Below are 13,999 nucleotides of genomic sequence, written 5' to 3' on the forward strand. Positions count from 1 at the left end.
ATCACTTGTTGATTCATGATTCTTTGTGCTTCCAGTCAACTTAAGAGCCAAACAATACTGAACTGTCTATGCAGAATCAATCAAACTTTACTGCTATGAGAAGAAAGCTTCCCTGGGCTAATTACTCAGGTGTTTTTCAGACTCAAACAACAGTCTCTAATAATAAATAATAATTTATTTACTAATTGCTACATTTGAAACAACATATTCGAATCACAAAATCAGTTACAGATGACTGACAACTTTAAAGAAATCATAACTCTGAAGAGCCAAATACTTTTCTTTTGGTTACTGAACTGTTGTACTATGCAGACACAGTGCATGACACAGCAAAATATGGTATAAGCATCTGGTATTCAGATACTAGGAAGTAAAGCATGTATAGGCAGAAGCGGTTTTGTAGCAAAATGTAGTAGAATATCAAATTACAGTTTCAAAGTATGGTGAGACTGACATTGTTCAGCATCACTGAAACTGAGTATTTGAAGAAACATAAGCCATCATCCGAATACACTGCCACTGCTCACTTTTTTAGTCACATTTCCATTCAATTCAAGACCTACATACACTGAGTACGTTCAGTAAATCTAGTAGATCATTTAGTAACATGTGTCCTCTTATCCACAAAATATTTGTTCTAGAAATTGATCATGTTTGGGTATTTAAAAGCACATACACATCATTTCATCAAAGCAGCATACTTCCATTTGCGTGAAGCAGCTCCCGAAGTACCAGCCAAATGCAAGTGAAGATGACCTTCTCTTTCAAGGTGAATGCACCAACAGAAGTATTTGCATCCCAGCATTTATACAGAAGGCTCCCCTTCTGCACACACAGCAATCACAGTAGCATTAAGCTTCAGAAACCAATGAATACATGATCTAATTAGGAACAGCAAGTATTGCTGGCTTTTACTCAAACAAAGAAAAGGCGCTACGGGATGCCGATAGATCCTGATATGATGTGAAGAAACATTTACCAGTAAGAAAATATTAAAGCAAGCACACAGCATGAGGAAGGAGGAATCAGCAGCTGTTGCAGAGGTGGGACTCGCTAACTTCTACAGGGCCTATCTATCTACCAGAATCTATCCAAGAGAAAGCAGCAGCAGCACTGTAGCTCCCCAATGATACAAATTTACTTTTGGTCAACTGCTAACTGCAAAGAACTGAGAAAACAGGTATATAGAGTAAAAGGACAAGTGGCAGTAAGAATAAATTGAGTACTTTTTAGATAGAATGCTCAGAATGGTGAATGCTGGAAAACATTCTAACCCTTCACTTGAAAAATAACAAAAACTGGAAAATGCATGAGTTCAGGATATGAAAAAAATGGGTGGCAGGGTTGACTGAAAAAAAAAGCTTCTATTCAGGAAGATCTGGCAAATCTTCAAATTTCAAAAGAAGTAGTTTCCAGAGGAAAAAACAGCAATCCTGAATAGGAGAAATTATGTACCGACTGTTCATTGTCATATATTAAGTAAGAACTGAATGCAGCTAATGGGGGCCAAGAATAGTAGAAATGGAAGGGGTTTCTTCATGCAGTGGACAGACAACCAGTGAGACAGACTCCTAGCCAAAGCATGCAGCCAGTGCTAAAAGGGGCTTCAGGTGCAGACAACACTAGTCTTGGTGGACAGTTGGAAGCCAGCAGAGTTCTCAGAGAAGAGTATTTGCTTGAAGAGCAAAGAGATATGCTTGTCCTGCTTAGTCCTTTGCAAGAAATTTGCTCCTGACCCCTTCTAGCAACAAGACAGTTACTGGACAGGCACCTGGACTCGCTTTGTATAAATGAGGTAAGTTTCAAATGATGCTGTTAACAAGCTCTCTTAAAAAAGCAATGTCAGCAGGGCCCAGCAGTTGCTAGGTTTTAAAACTGAACATCTTGAACATCTCAAACACCTCAAGAACGTCAAGAGGAGACTCAGGGAGAACAGCATAGCTACTTCTACTGCATCCCTACTGCAAGTATTGCTGGTTTTTATCTCCACTTCTATCATGTATCATCTTCTGATTTTTTTCCTTCACCTGATAATTTTAAGTATAGCCCAGATGTGCTACTCAGAAAGATACTTTTATTACAAACAACACAACACTATCATCTGGTTCTGCAGTGCAGCCTTGCTGTAGGATCCACCAGCACTAATCTAAAATGCTGGGCATCAACACGAGCTAAACAGCCTAACAGCTTTGACAAATAAATGTTTTCTTCTTCAGCAGAAATATTGCCTGAAATGGTATGCAAGATTTATACTGACCCAAATGAAAACCTACTAGTCTTAATGAAGTGCAAATGAAAGGACTGTGGTATAAAGCACAGTGTGACAGCACCAGTTGGTACTGCACTGCAGGCTGTATATATTAATTTAATATAACTTTTTGGTGTTTCCTTACAAGAATTTGCATCTTCTTTACTCTTCTGAAGCTTGCAGAACAGACAAGATTTTTAGCTGGCAGTCAAGAATTGAACTGCATCCTACACAAGAGAACACCTTTTATCTGAAGGGTATCTTGCAGTTTGACTAGACTAAGAGAGGCAGTACGTGCATAAATACCTGCATATGGTAGTTGAGGCTGGAAAGCTTTAATCAACAGTGGGCACGTAACTAAATGGTTGCACTCAATTTTTATATACTTCAGTAAAGTATTCTAAGGTCTCACAAGTTCATGTCCCAGCTGAATATAAGGGCTATACTGATCAAATATATTTATCAGGAGAAACCAGAAAGTGTTGCAGCCCGAACTGCTGCTAGTAAAGTCCAGGGTAAAGAAGCAAAAAAGGCTTTTGCATAATATCCATAGATGTCTAATTCAGCCGCATGGTGAGATGTTCTCCTCTCCGACACACACTCCCCTGGAGGGTCCAGCTCTCTCCCCCCGGGGCCACCTGGCTGACCTTCGTCTCCGGGCAGTATCAAGGTGAGGACAAATCAGGGAAAAGGCAGGGAGTGGCCCAGGAACACCTATGTTCAGGCACAGGAACAGGGGAAGGAGCCAATGGGGTGTAACTTAGGAGAAGGCCCTCCAGGGCCTCCACAAGAAAGAAGTCATATAAGCTAGTTAAGAAGCCAAAGCACCATGCATCAGCAAAATTGTAGGTCTACTTATACCTTTCACCTTTGTCTCTCAGATAAAGAATTTTACAAAGTTATAGGAAAATTATACAAAGATCCTGCATCCAAATTCTGGCAAAGTAAAAACCATCAACACCAGGATCTTCTGTATTTCAAATAAATTCCATACAAACATACATGCACAAAACAAGAGCTCAACTGTTTCTTGCAAATATAAAAGACTTTTTCCCATAAACTGATTTACATAAATTTAATCCATGACAAAAACCAGCGATTTTCACTTTATTGCCACTCCCTCAACTATTTGGTAAGTTACTTGTTACCTTAGCTTGGAAACCACTTAAAATCATCCCCCTTTGGTTTCAGAGAGCAAGCATTTGAGGCCATTTTAAAAAGGTCAAGTTTTCCACAGACGGGAGCCTACACTTCTCACTCCAACAAGATTGCAGAGCAAAGGAATCAGTTACAGTTCATCCATAATCTCTGAGTTGCTCACCATCACAGCATAAACAGGATTCAAACTGCAGCTGTCAGCAAAAGCTACACAAATAGTTGCACCAGAAGAAAACAAAAGCATCCCCCTTCTGCTTCCCTGCTCCCTACTCCAACACAACACTAAAATGGAAAGTTGGAAAATGGGTACCACAATGAAGAAGCTGATTGACTGATTCTTTTTTCCTGGATATATTACCACATAAATCTGAAATTTAATTCATTAAGAAAACAATGAACTGTCCAACTTCTTAAACAAATTTGCATAACACAAAGCTGATCATGTCAGGACCTGTCTGATAGCGTAATAAAAAATGGGGAAAACTTTGAATTGCAAACAAATTTTAAAAGCATGTAATTAAGACTTCCTCTGACCTTGTTAACAAGGATGCCAAAATGTTAATTCTTAACTAACTGTTTATGCTAAGGTCTGTTTCACATTTTCTCTTCCTTATGCCTAACCATAAATTACCAGGATATTGTTAAATATCCAAAAGATCTCTTTCCTGTTATTAGTCATTACAGGAAAAATAAAAAGACAAAGCCAAACCCTCACAATCATAATGATTAACAGTTCTAACACTACAAATCTGAAAGTTCCTGCCCTCTGTTACTTACTAAATATTTGGTTCCAAAATCTTAGGTCTGCTTAGTTTTAGAATTAAAATCTCATAAAAAGTAAAAACCTGAAATACCAGTTATGAAAGAGAATGCTTACTTCAGTTCAAATGTTATACTGACTGCCCAGAAGTAAGTGATACACATGGTCAGAAATTAGTGTGCACGTGTTTAGAGGCTGAAGGTACAAAAATGAAACACAGGTCCACACTGATGATAATTCTGTCAACAGCAGCATAACAAAAAGCTCTCAAAAATCTATCCACACATGAACTAGGACACAGGCAATTTTAGCTTAGTCAGGTACTTGTATACAAATCCATGTAACCACAGAATGTGCTATTAACTGTTTTCACTGAAAACTGGAAGTATTTAAAATACTTCACTGTTAAATGAGTACAATTCATCATCACTGAAGTCAATGGACACCTAAAATCCAGTTACAGCACAGTATTACTTTTTTTCTGCAAACATGTTTTTCTTATATTTATAAAAACAGTCTCTAACGATGGCATAGAACACACTGCAAAGCAATTTTGTCACAGCCTTTTATACATCAGATTACACCTTTTTAAGTCTATACATTTCATATCCTTAACTCATGCAAAGCTGGCTGCTCTGAGAGTGACAAAAATTTTGTAAATAAAAATCACTACTGAATTATTTGTTCATTGGACATTTAGGTCTATTAATCATATCAACTACACCAACAGCAACACAGGAAGAAATTTCTCTTTTACTCTATTTTTCACCATTCTAAAGAGACTACATGAAATGTTGCAATCAAAGTAATTGCAGAGGACTTGCCAACCAAGCTTTTCAAATAAGTACAACAAATTAGAAAAAATAACTGAGAAGTAAGATCCAAGACGAAAATATACCTGTGAGTTGCATTTATTTCCTTTAATCAAAGAATTCCATTTTGCCTGTAAACCTATGCTTCTCTCCTTTCAGATGCTTAATTCAACCATAGATGTCTAACTTGATAACACATGCAGTAAAGGCAAAAAAGTTTACTTGCAACTAGGGAATCAGAAAGGGAAAGGCAACCTTGAAGCTGTAACACTGCACTACACAGATTTGTTTTAAACAGACAGACTTCCAACGAAGTTCTCAACAAATCAGAACTCACTGGAGATAAACTAGCAACAGTTAATGACCTTTACTTGACTTTCCTATAAAACAATTCATCAGAAAAAAAAATGGCTTCACAACCTCGGTGTAATAATCAGTAACTACACTGAACCCCTAACACTGATCTAAGTTACCAAACAGCATGTCAGAGACTCAACAAAAGAGATCTGGTCTTTCACTGTGACGCAGCAAAGCCTCGTTAGCAAAATTAAAGCAAAGTCCAAGACTGTTTTCAAGACAGCTTTGTCTCCTTAGCAACTGACATGACGGACAGGCAGCATACTGGTAAAAGTCTTACTTTACAAGGCAGCTTTGTATTATTACTTTGACTTAACCAGCAATTTAGAATACTTGCCTGAAATACAGCCTGAAGTAACTTACCTAAAAGCCAAATAAAACAGCAACAGAGTGAATCCCAGAAAACAGACTCCAAGAAGCACTTCAGGAGGCCATGAAACAGTGACACAGCTTAGTCACGCCTTACAAAAACTTATGTTCTTCAAAATAAAACTCCAGTTTTATTTAGCAAAAAGCAGCTGTGAGGTACCGTTTTCATATTAAAAACAAATTTCCTCCATGCTGTAAATGCCTATTCAAATGCTTAACAAAAAATAGAGTTCATCTGGTAAATTTCCCAAAAGAGCCTGACATCAAAATCAGGTTCAGCAAACTGGTTGGGGGGACAGTGTCCAGACAGTACCTGGTACCTATCTGTTAACATTCCAAGAAAACACTCCTCCAAGAATTTGTTTCCCGTCATGCTAACCCCCATGCTGTTAAATTTCCCCTAGACACAATTCTGTCATTCTATTGGGCCAACTACATGGTACTTTGGCCGTATCTTAGGGGCACCTACCAGAGGACTGCCACTCACAGAAATCTCCTGTAAATTTCCTGCATTCAACCAAGTAAAATTTTCTTTATAATTTACATGAGAAACTGAGTCAGGTAAATAACAACATTTACATAATCACTCACAGCTTGTTGTTGTGGGGAGAGAAAAAAAAAAGGAAAAAAACACATTTTAAAAAAAGGAATATTTACTCAAATAGCAAAAGACAGCAAATTCCACCCACCATTATTGAGTTTTACTGCACAGGTATATGAGAACTGTACAAACAATAAATGCAAATATGTTGGAATGTATAAAAACACAAGGACACATTAGTATGAGAACTGAGCAGCTATCAGTTTTAAAAGGTTAAACTAAATCTAATTACATCATCTGAATTTGTTCCCAGCTATGAAGATAAACACACGCAGTGCTCTGGCCACATATGAAAAGAAGACAAACATCCCTAGTTTTGGATGACAGATCTCTGTTGCTGTTTACCTCATTTTTGTTTTTCTTTTGGTTGGTTGTAGAGGAGAGGTGTCTAGTCTCAATCAAGATTGCCTGTAACTAAGACTAGTTTTAACAGTTCATCTTGTACCTCAGCCCTGAGCAACACCTCTTGCTCTCTTGGGCATCACCCCGCAAATGCCTGCATCCAGTGCTTATGTCCCATATGGGAAAATGTGTCTTTGAGAGCAACAAGAACTCTGCTTTACTTTTACATGTTACTTAATTTAGGTCCTGATGTTAAATATTTCAGCACTCCCAGTGCTAATAAGTTACTTTCTCTGAGGGTTTAGTCTAAAACCAGACAGAGTGAAAAATCCAATTTGCCTGCCGTGTCAGCTTTTAAAAATTTGCAGCTGTTATGCCACAATTGCAGAGGGAAATAGAGCAAAGTATAAATGGTGGCTTTACATTTTGAATTTTAATGTTACTGTTATTTTTTTTTCATTTCCAGAAGGAGAAAGATAAGAGACTAAGAGATAAATATTGTAAAAGTTGGTATCATTTTACCCAAACATGCCACTGATCAGTTCAACAGCATTTACCCATTAGTAGCTTCTTGCAAAAATATGATATAGTAGAGCTCAGTCTTACATTCATGGGAATTTTCAAATTGAGATATTTTATTATTTTACTGCTTTCTTTCAAGCAGGAATTTCCATCATGTGACTGAAGGGTTAAGACTATCCTGTGCTACAAGCCAGATGACTAGTAAAAACCCCACTACTGTCATTCTTTGCCATCTTCCGCATACAGGGAAAAAAAAGGCAAAAAGGATAAAAATCCAGAAAACACTCATCTTGTTTTATATCAAATTCCTGTTTGTCTTTAGAAGTCAAGACCTCAGAAAACAGAAGTAATTCCATAGCAGTACAATAATGCTACAACCCTAACTCAAATATAACCAGATGAAATATTTAATAAGTAGAATTGCAGAAGCATCTTTTTCTAAACATGAAATTCTGATTAAACTTGTATTCAAATTCTCTTCTTATTACTAATCAGAGATACTTTAGTACTTTAATTATAAAAGATTGGTTAAGACTTAGTCACAATTACAGCTTTCAACACAATATAAAATTTTCAGATAACCAGTAAGATAAAACTGATCTCAAATTTGATTCAGGAGATAGGAAAGCAGTACTACAAAGCAGTATGAGACACCTAAAGCACATAATCCCAAAATCAGATGGTACAATGCACAAAGACTATTTTTATGAGAGATATGTGAAAGACAAGAACCCATGCAAAGAAGAAAGGTTCAGATCAACAACTAATTAAAAAAAAATCCTCAGAATTTAATGATTAACTTCCAACTAGGTGCCACAGATGCTGTATTTTCCCCAGTTCCATCTTCTTCCGAAGGTAATAAATGTCAATATGCTTATAAATTAAAAATACCCCATTTGTGAAAAGCATGAGATATGCTTTTGGTTTACCTGAAATCACATCTCACCTGCTTTTTGGAACAGTCTTATAAAATCACCTTGGTACAGCAGGGTACTGAATGCATGGATAACGTTGTTTCACCAAACACCAGGAAATGTGTGCCACTGCTTTCACTGATGCCCAGTCTCAGTGCTAACACTAATGAGGCATATTTGCCCTTATTCATTGATACTAATGATACTTGTGATACTAATTTCACTGTGTGGAAATGTTCTGAAACTGACAGTGTCCATGGTACCATTTTCTCATGGCTTTTTCTAGGGAGATCTTTGATCTTTTGAACATTTTCTCAAACAATCAGATCATCAATATAAAAATGCAACTAATTTGACATATTACAAATAGAATTTAGCAATCAAAGATCTTCAAGTGGAGAAGCCCATCAAAAACAGTGGCTACAGTTTTGGCTTCCAACAATACTGCTATTTTACTGACCAGCTTGCTTGAACTATAGAACTATAAACATAAGAAGTCATATTGATGACTCCGAATATGCACTTCACTAAATTAAGGTATTCAATAAAATTTGCAGCTGTGTCTGCAGCTTTTCCAATGAACATCTTTTGTCCTTGAAAACTCATTATTACTTTGGTGGAGTGGGAAGACTGAGGGGAGCAGAGGATATTGGTGTAGTGCGTAGTACCAGTCAGGGGTAAAAACAGGATGCAAGAGAAATTTAACATCATCACTGGATATTTTTCATGTGTGACATAAGGAAATTTAAAAAAGCCAAAACCAAAAATCATAGCAATAAACTTCCCTGTTGTCTTAACACTAGTTGGTTTTGTAACACCCAAAACAATACCTCCATATGGAGCACATGAGAAATGTTTAACAGCAATCTTTTCTTCTTCCAGATGGATAAACACCTCAAACACACCCACAAATACTAATGAAAACCACCTTGGCCTCCTTCAGGAAGTCATTCAACACTTCACAGAAAAAATAGGAAGTTGTTGATAAACTGCTTGCAAGAACTACTTCCTGTAGGAAAAATAATTACAAGACTTGTTTGCTGGACAATCAGTTAACTTTTCCTCACACTACAACAAGAGAAGAAGTATGACACAAGCTCTGTGAGAATTAAAAGCATAACTCTAACTTAAAATGATACAAGAGTAATTCTAAAACTGAGCAAAATTTGTTTATTCTTTCTGCAAGCTGTTGTCTGCTACTCCCATTGCACATTATCTTTTGCCTCGAGAGCGATTCCCTATCTTTCTGCACAGTTCACCGAAATGTCAAGCAGCAGCTGGCTAACAGGAAGCGGTTAAAAAGCAATGCAATTGACATCACCACACAAACCAAGCTCGGCTTTTTTACTGTATGTTTAAGAATGGGCTACATCGGTGAAAGATGACTCAGATGTGACCACTTACTAACCAGCAAGTCTTAACTTATGAGCTCCACTGAAGGAGCAGCATCAATAAAAATTAGTTTTACCAGCTATACAGTAGGCAGGCCTTAACCCACTGCTCAAAATCATTGCTAAGGGAAAATGAAACTCAGCATTACTACTCATAACAGTGAGATGAATGCTAATAAGTGGAATTCTGGGAAATCATATGTTGGGCATTCATACATAAGGGGGTCTATTTATCCAGATGATAGACTAATTTAAAAGAGTAGTTCTGGTTCAGACCCTATAGTACTGCTCTCACCTTCTTTTAATGTGTATGGCTAGATGGGGTGTGTATATAAATATCTGACCAAACAACTCTGCATCTATCTCTATAAATACACACAGATGATTAAGTATTTTCTCTCCCATATACACTATTTTCATTTCTTTGCACAAATTACTGTGTTTGCAGTGCTTGACCCACTGATTTAGTGGAAGTGACTGTAATTCCAGAGTGTATTAAGTATGATACTCAATTTTGTATTATTCTCTTTGTACTGTAGCATATTATGATAACTATAACCATAGGGTTTACTGACATCTGGAAAGAATCTAATATTGTTACCTATTCTGCAAAGTTCTTTCTGGAGCCTGATTACCAGACTGTTTACGGAGCAAGTGGAAAAAAGGAGCAATGCAGCCAATGAAGAAAAAAAGCTGAATACTTGAAGAGACACTAAAAATCTGCATATGGTAGAAGGAAGCACATTAAAGGTGATTTATAATCAGAAATCTTAGTACTTACACATCAAGCAAATGTTTAAGGTATAACCAGGCAAGATGAGAGCTTTAGCAGGCTTGTAAATGTGAACTAGAACTTACCATTCATCACTGAAAAAACCTTTAGTATACAAGTTTGCTACTCAAAACTAGTCTTAAATTTGGGATTCCTACACATACAGAACGAACATTGTGCTAGTACTTTAAATGCTTTTTACAAATCTTAAAAAACTCCAATGAAGTTGGTGGACCTCACCTGCATATAGTATTAAGCATCCTTTAATGAACAAATGTTCTTCAAGTGTGAACAGAGCTCTCCTCATTAGACTCTCCCATCCCAGAGTATCACCCAAGGAAAGCCAAAAGGAAACAGCCCATTACACTGTTTAAAATCTCCCAAGGTCAGCATGTGACCCAGCAGGGAGAGGTTCAAAAAGCACAGCCTTTATTTTTTTTCCTAACAACCTGGTTTGTTTCCACTCCTTTCCCCTTCAAGACACATCCTTCACAGCTAGCAGCTCTTTCAATCATTTACTTTGGATGTCTGCTTGAGAACAAACGATCTTGCTCATGCAGATGAGTTTGCCAGACTTGTGTGTACTTTCCAGTCTCAGGCTCTTTATTGTTCTTGCTGAAACCTGACCCTTTGAAATGGATACCAGGACACCAAGAAAGGACAAAAAAACTTGCAGAAGAAAAAGAAAAGATTTTTGTGGTAGTAATCAAACTGCAGAAAAAGCTTTCCAATAATAAATCTTTCACTCTGATTTCACCTGAATGAGCACAATTAAAAAAAAATCATTAGAAGAGCAGGAAGAGATTTCTTGTCTCTTAAACTCTTTCATCTTCCGTAAAATCGACAGTGCTATCAAGAACAAACACTTGTGGCAGTAAAACTTGAAAACCAAATATCTATTTTTCATGCTTCAGGAGGTGCTCTTTAAGAGCTCTCACTAAAACAGTCAAAACAAAAGTTTGCTTTTCATTTCAAAACTCATTCTGTTCTTTCCTCAAGGTTCAATGAGCTACAGTTCTCAAATGGCATAAATTACACAGTTCAAAAAAACCTTCTACTTATGCCTGCTGAAGAGCTCATATTCTAGAACACACTGATCTTTTAACTTCACCAAAGAAAATATCACATCTTCAAGATCTATAGCTAATGCTTATTTTCACATTTCTAATAGAGAATGATTGTTCTCAGAAGGGAATCTTCAGGCTCAAATAATTTCAGACAATTACTGCAACCTCTTTTCGGTTGAAAAAGAAAAGGCTAATTTCTCTGTATGGGAATACCACAGCTACAGAAACAAGAAACATTTTTAAGAAGTTCTGCAAGTTCCATTTTCATTGCAGACAATGTAAATTTGTTATTGTTTTTGAAGCTACAAGCTCAACTACCTCAATCAGATGCAGGCATTAATCACAATTTTTGAGCGGGAAAGGCAGTAATAAATACGTTTTTCTTGGCTGAAACAAGTTTTCCATAAGTAACACTGTGTTACCTCTCGCCATCCTGCAAATGACACACAATGGGTTATTTAGAGACTTGCTGTTAAATAAAAAGTTCAAATTATAGTCAAAGTATTTGAGGGCAAGTTATGGTCTTGGAGGGCACATTTTCAGAAAGGACACATCCCTGCTGTTTTAGAAAACTGCACAGAATAAAACAAAGTGCTTCCTGATGGATTGTGTGTCAAATGGGTGGCATGTCTAACTTTCTTCAGTTATAGAGAAGGCGATACTAATTTCACTGTGTGGAAAAGTTACAGCTCTAGGAACATGAAACAATATTATAAATTCTGAAATTTCCTTTTCATTGCCAGGAATATAGATGAGTTAATTTACAAACACAAATACTGTAATCAAACCCATATGTTAATTACCTCAGGAAGACAGAGTAGGCAAAAAACATTTTGGTTGTGTATTTAAACAATTGTCTTTAATCAAAACATTAGAAGTCCTGACATACTGTGAGTACAATATTTTCTGGAGTTAACTCTGTATTTTTATATCTGTATTATTAAAATGAGGTAAAATGTATCTTGACCTGCGTGACAACTGACAATATTCAGCAAATCCAAAAGTCTCATTGTTCAAGAATCACTACGCTAATTTCACTGATTTTTTAGTACATAATATAATGGATAACATTCTTTAGCTAAGATTAAGATAGGACAAATATTCACAGAGTATCATACAGTTTTCAGAGTTGATATGTGAGAAATACTGAAGTGGTACGGTCCCCTACTTAAAATCACAAGCATGTTTTTAAAAATACATATTTTAAACACAATGAAATTTACTGAAATTCTAAGAAATTCTAAGATGGTAAAACCATATATATCCAAAAAAAAAAAAAAAAAAAAAAAAAAAAAAAAAAAAAAAGCTAGAGATACAGCTAATTGAAAAGAAATTTTACTTACTTAAGAAAGTATCTTTGTCCAGATGGTGTCTTAGCCATCTCCCAGCCTGGTGGCAAAGGTACATCATCAGGGATCTCAAAAGAAGACTGGCGGAGGTGTTGAGAAGATGGAGCTCCAGGTCCAGTCACTACTCCAGAGGGTGTAAGTGTCCCTGGAGAAACAGCTCCCAGCTGCAGTGATGCTGGAGAGGAATGAGCTCGGACATGCTGTGGGGTCAGAGCTCCTGCTGTCCCGGCATCAGTGCTGGCCTGCCAGGAGTGAAATTATTTTTATTAAGATTCCTATATTTCAGTAGAATTGCAGCTGTCAGAAGACATTTCACTTTAAATGAACATTTCAGGATAAATTCATTGCTCAGTTGTTCTAAAGTTTTGCTTATTTTCCAGTCATTACTGTTCAAGCAAGCCTCCATGTAGTTTGGTTAAAAGCCCCTGCGCAAGTCAAGAAATATTAACTGTATGTGTTGAGAGCCCTTAGTTTTATTTTGAAAACTAAAGTTCTTACTCCTCAGCACAGGGTTAAGAACAAACCTGCCTGCAGTCAGCAGATCTCATCCAATGCATTGAGTGGTTTGTCACTGGACTGCACCCACTCCCTACCATCACATCCTCTTTCTGCTGGAGGAGTTAATTTCCCACTCTCCTTTTTTCAAGTGGGGGTGTGGGGATTCAAGTAGATGCACACACCATCCCGCCCCCCCTCCCCCAAGCCCGTAGGGATTTAAAAGATCACACAAAGAGAAAAGCAATTCTGAAATGCCAACTGGCAGCAGTGAGTTCCAATGGAGGAAGACTCATGAATTCAACCATTTAAAAAACCTAAACAAGAAGACTGAACATAACATTTCCTAATAACTCAAACCTTTAAGGGTATAAAGAGTCTGTGCATGCTTTATCCAACGTAAAGCTTCAGCAAACGGTTGAACCAGTCAATCACAAATGACTCACAAACCCATTCACTGGAGTCACCACGCGTAAGTACACAGAAAGTCCTTGCCAGTACTAAACACACGTCCAATATGGAACAGAAAAGGCAGCTCCGAAAACCTGGTTAAAGTAAAATTGGCTTTTAAAAATATATTTACCCATTAACTGGTTTTACAGACAGACTAGAACAACATTGACACCTATAATGAGATGCATGTATCAGTCCCTGTCACACCTCTCTACACAAGGTATTACACCAAAAGAAGCCCCACTTACACACTCTTACAGTTCTGCTTCACTCCATCTGTATGCAAGCACACCTGAAGTTCCATGTGTTCAACTGGAAACAAATCAGTTTGCACTTACATCCAGACAAAAGAAGCAAGAAGTAAATCAAGTGGATTTGCAATATTTAAA

General features: G+C 37.1%; 1 protein-coding gene across 4 annotated transcripts in view; it reads right to left on the bottom strand.

The window, feature by feature from the left end:
• YAP1 (Yes1 associated transcriptional regulator) overlaps window positions 1-13,999 on the bottom strand; it is an 85,598-nt gene that overhangs the window by 69,180 nt on the left and 2,419 nt on the right. For all 4 annotated transcript variants that reach the window (XM_084223815.1, XM_084223813.1, XM_084223814.1 and 1 more), the window contains exon 2: window positions 12,657-12,904. In XM_084223815.1, the coding sequence (XP_084079941.1) occupies window positions 12,657-12,904 (248 nt within the window). The remainder of the gene's footprint in view (window positions 1-12,656; window positions 12,905-13,999) is intronic.

Source organism: Fringilla coelebs (genome assembly GCF_963513975.1).
Source record: "Fringilla coelebs genome assembly, chromosome: 2".
Lineage (NCBI taxonomy): Eukaryota > Metazoa > Chordata > Aves > Passeriformes > Fringillidae > Fringilla > Fringilla coelebs.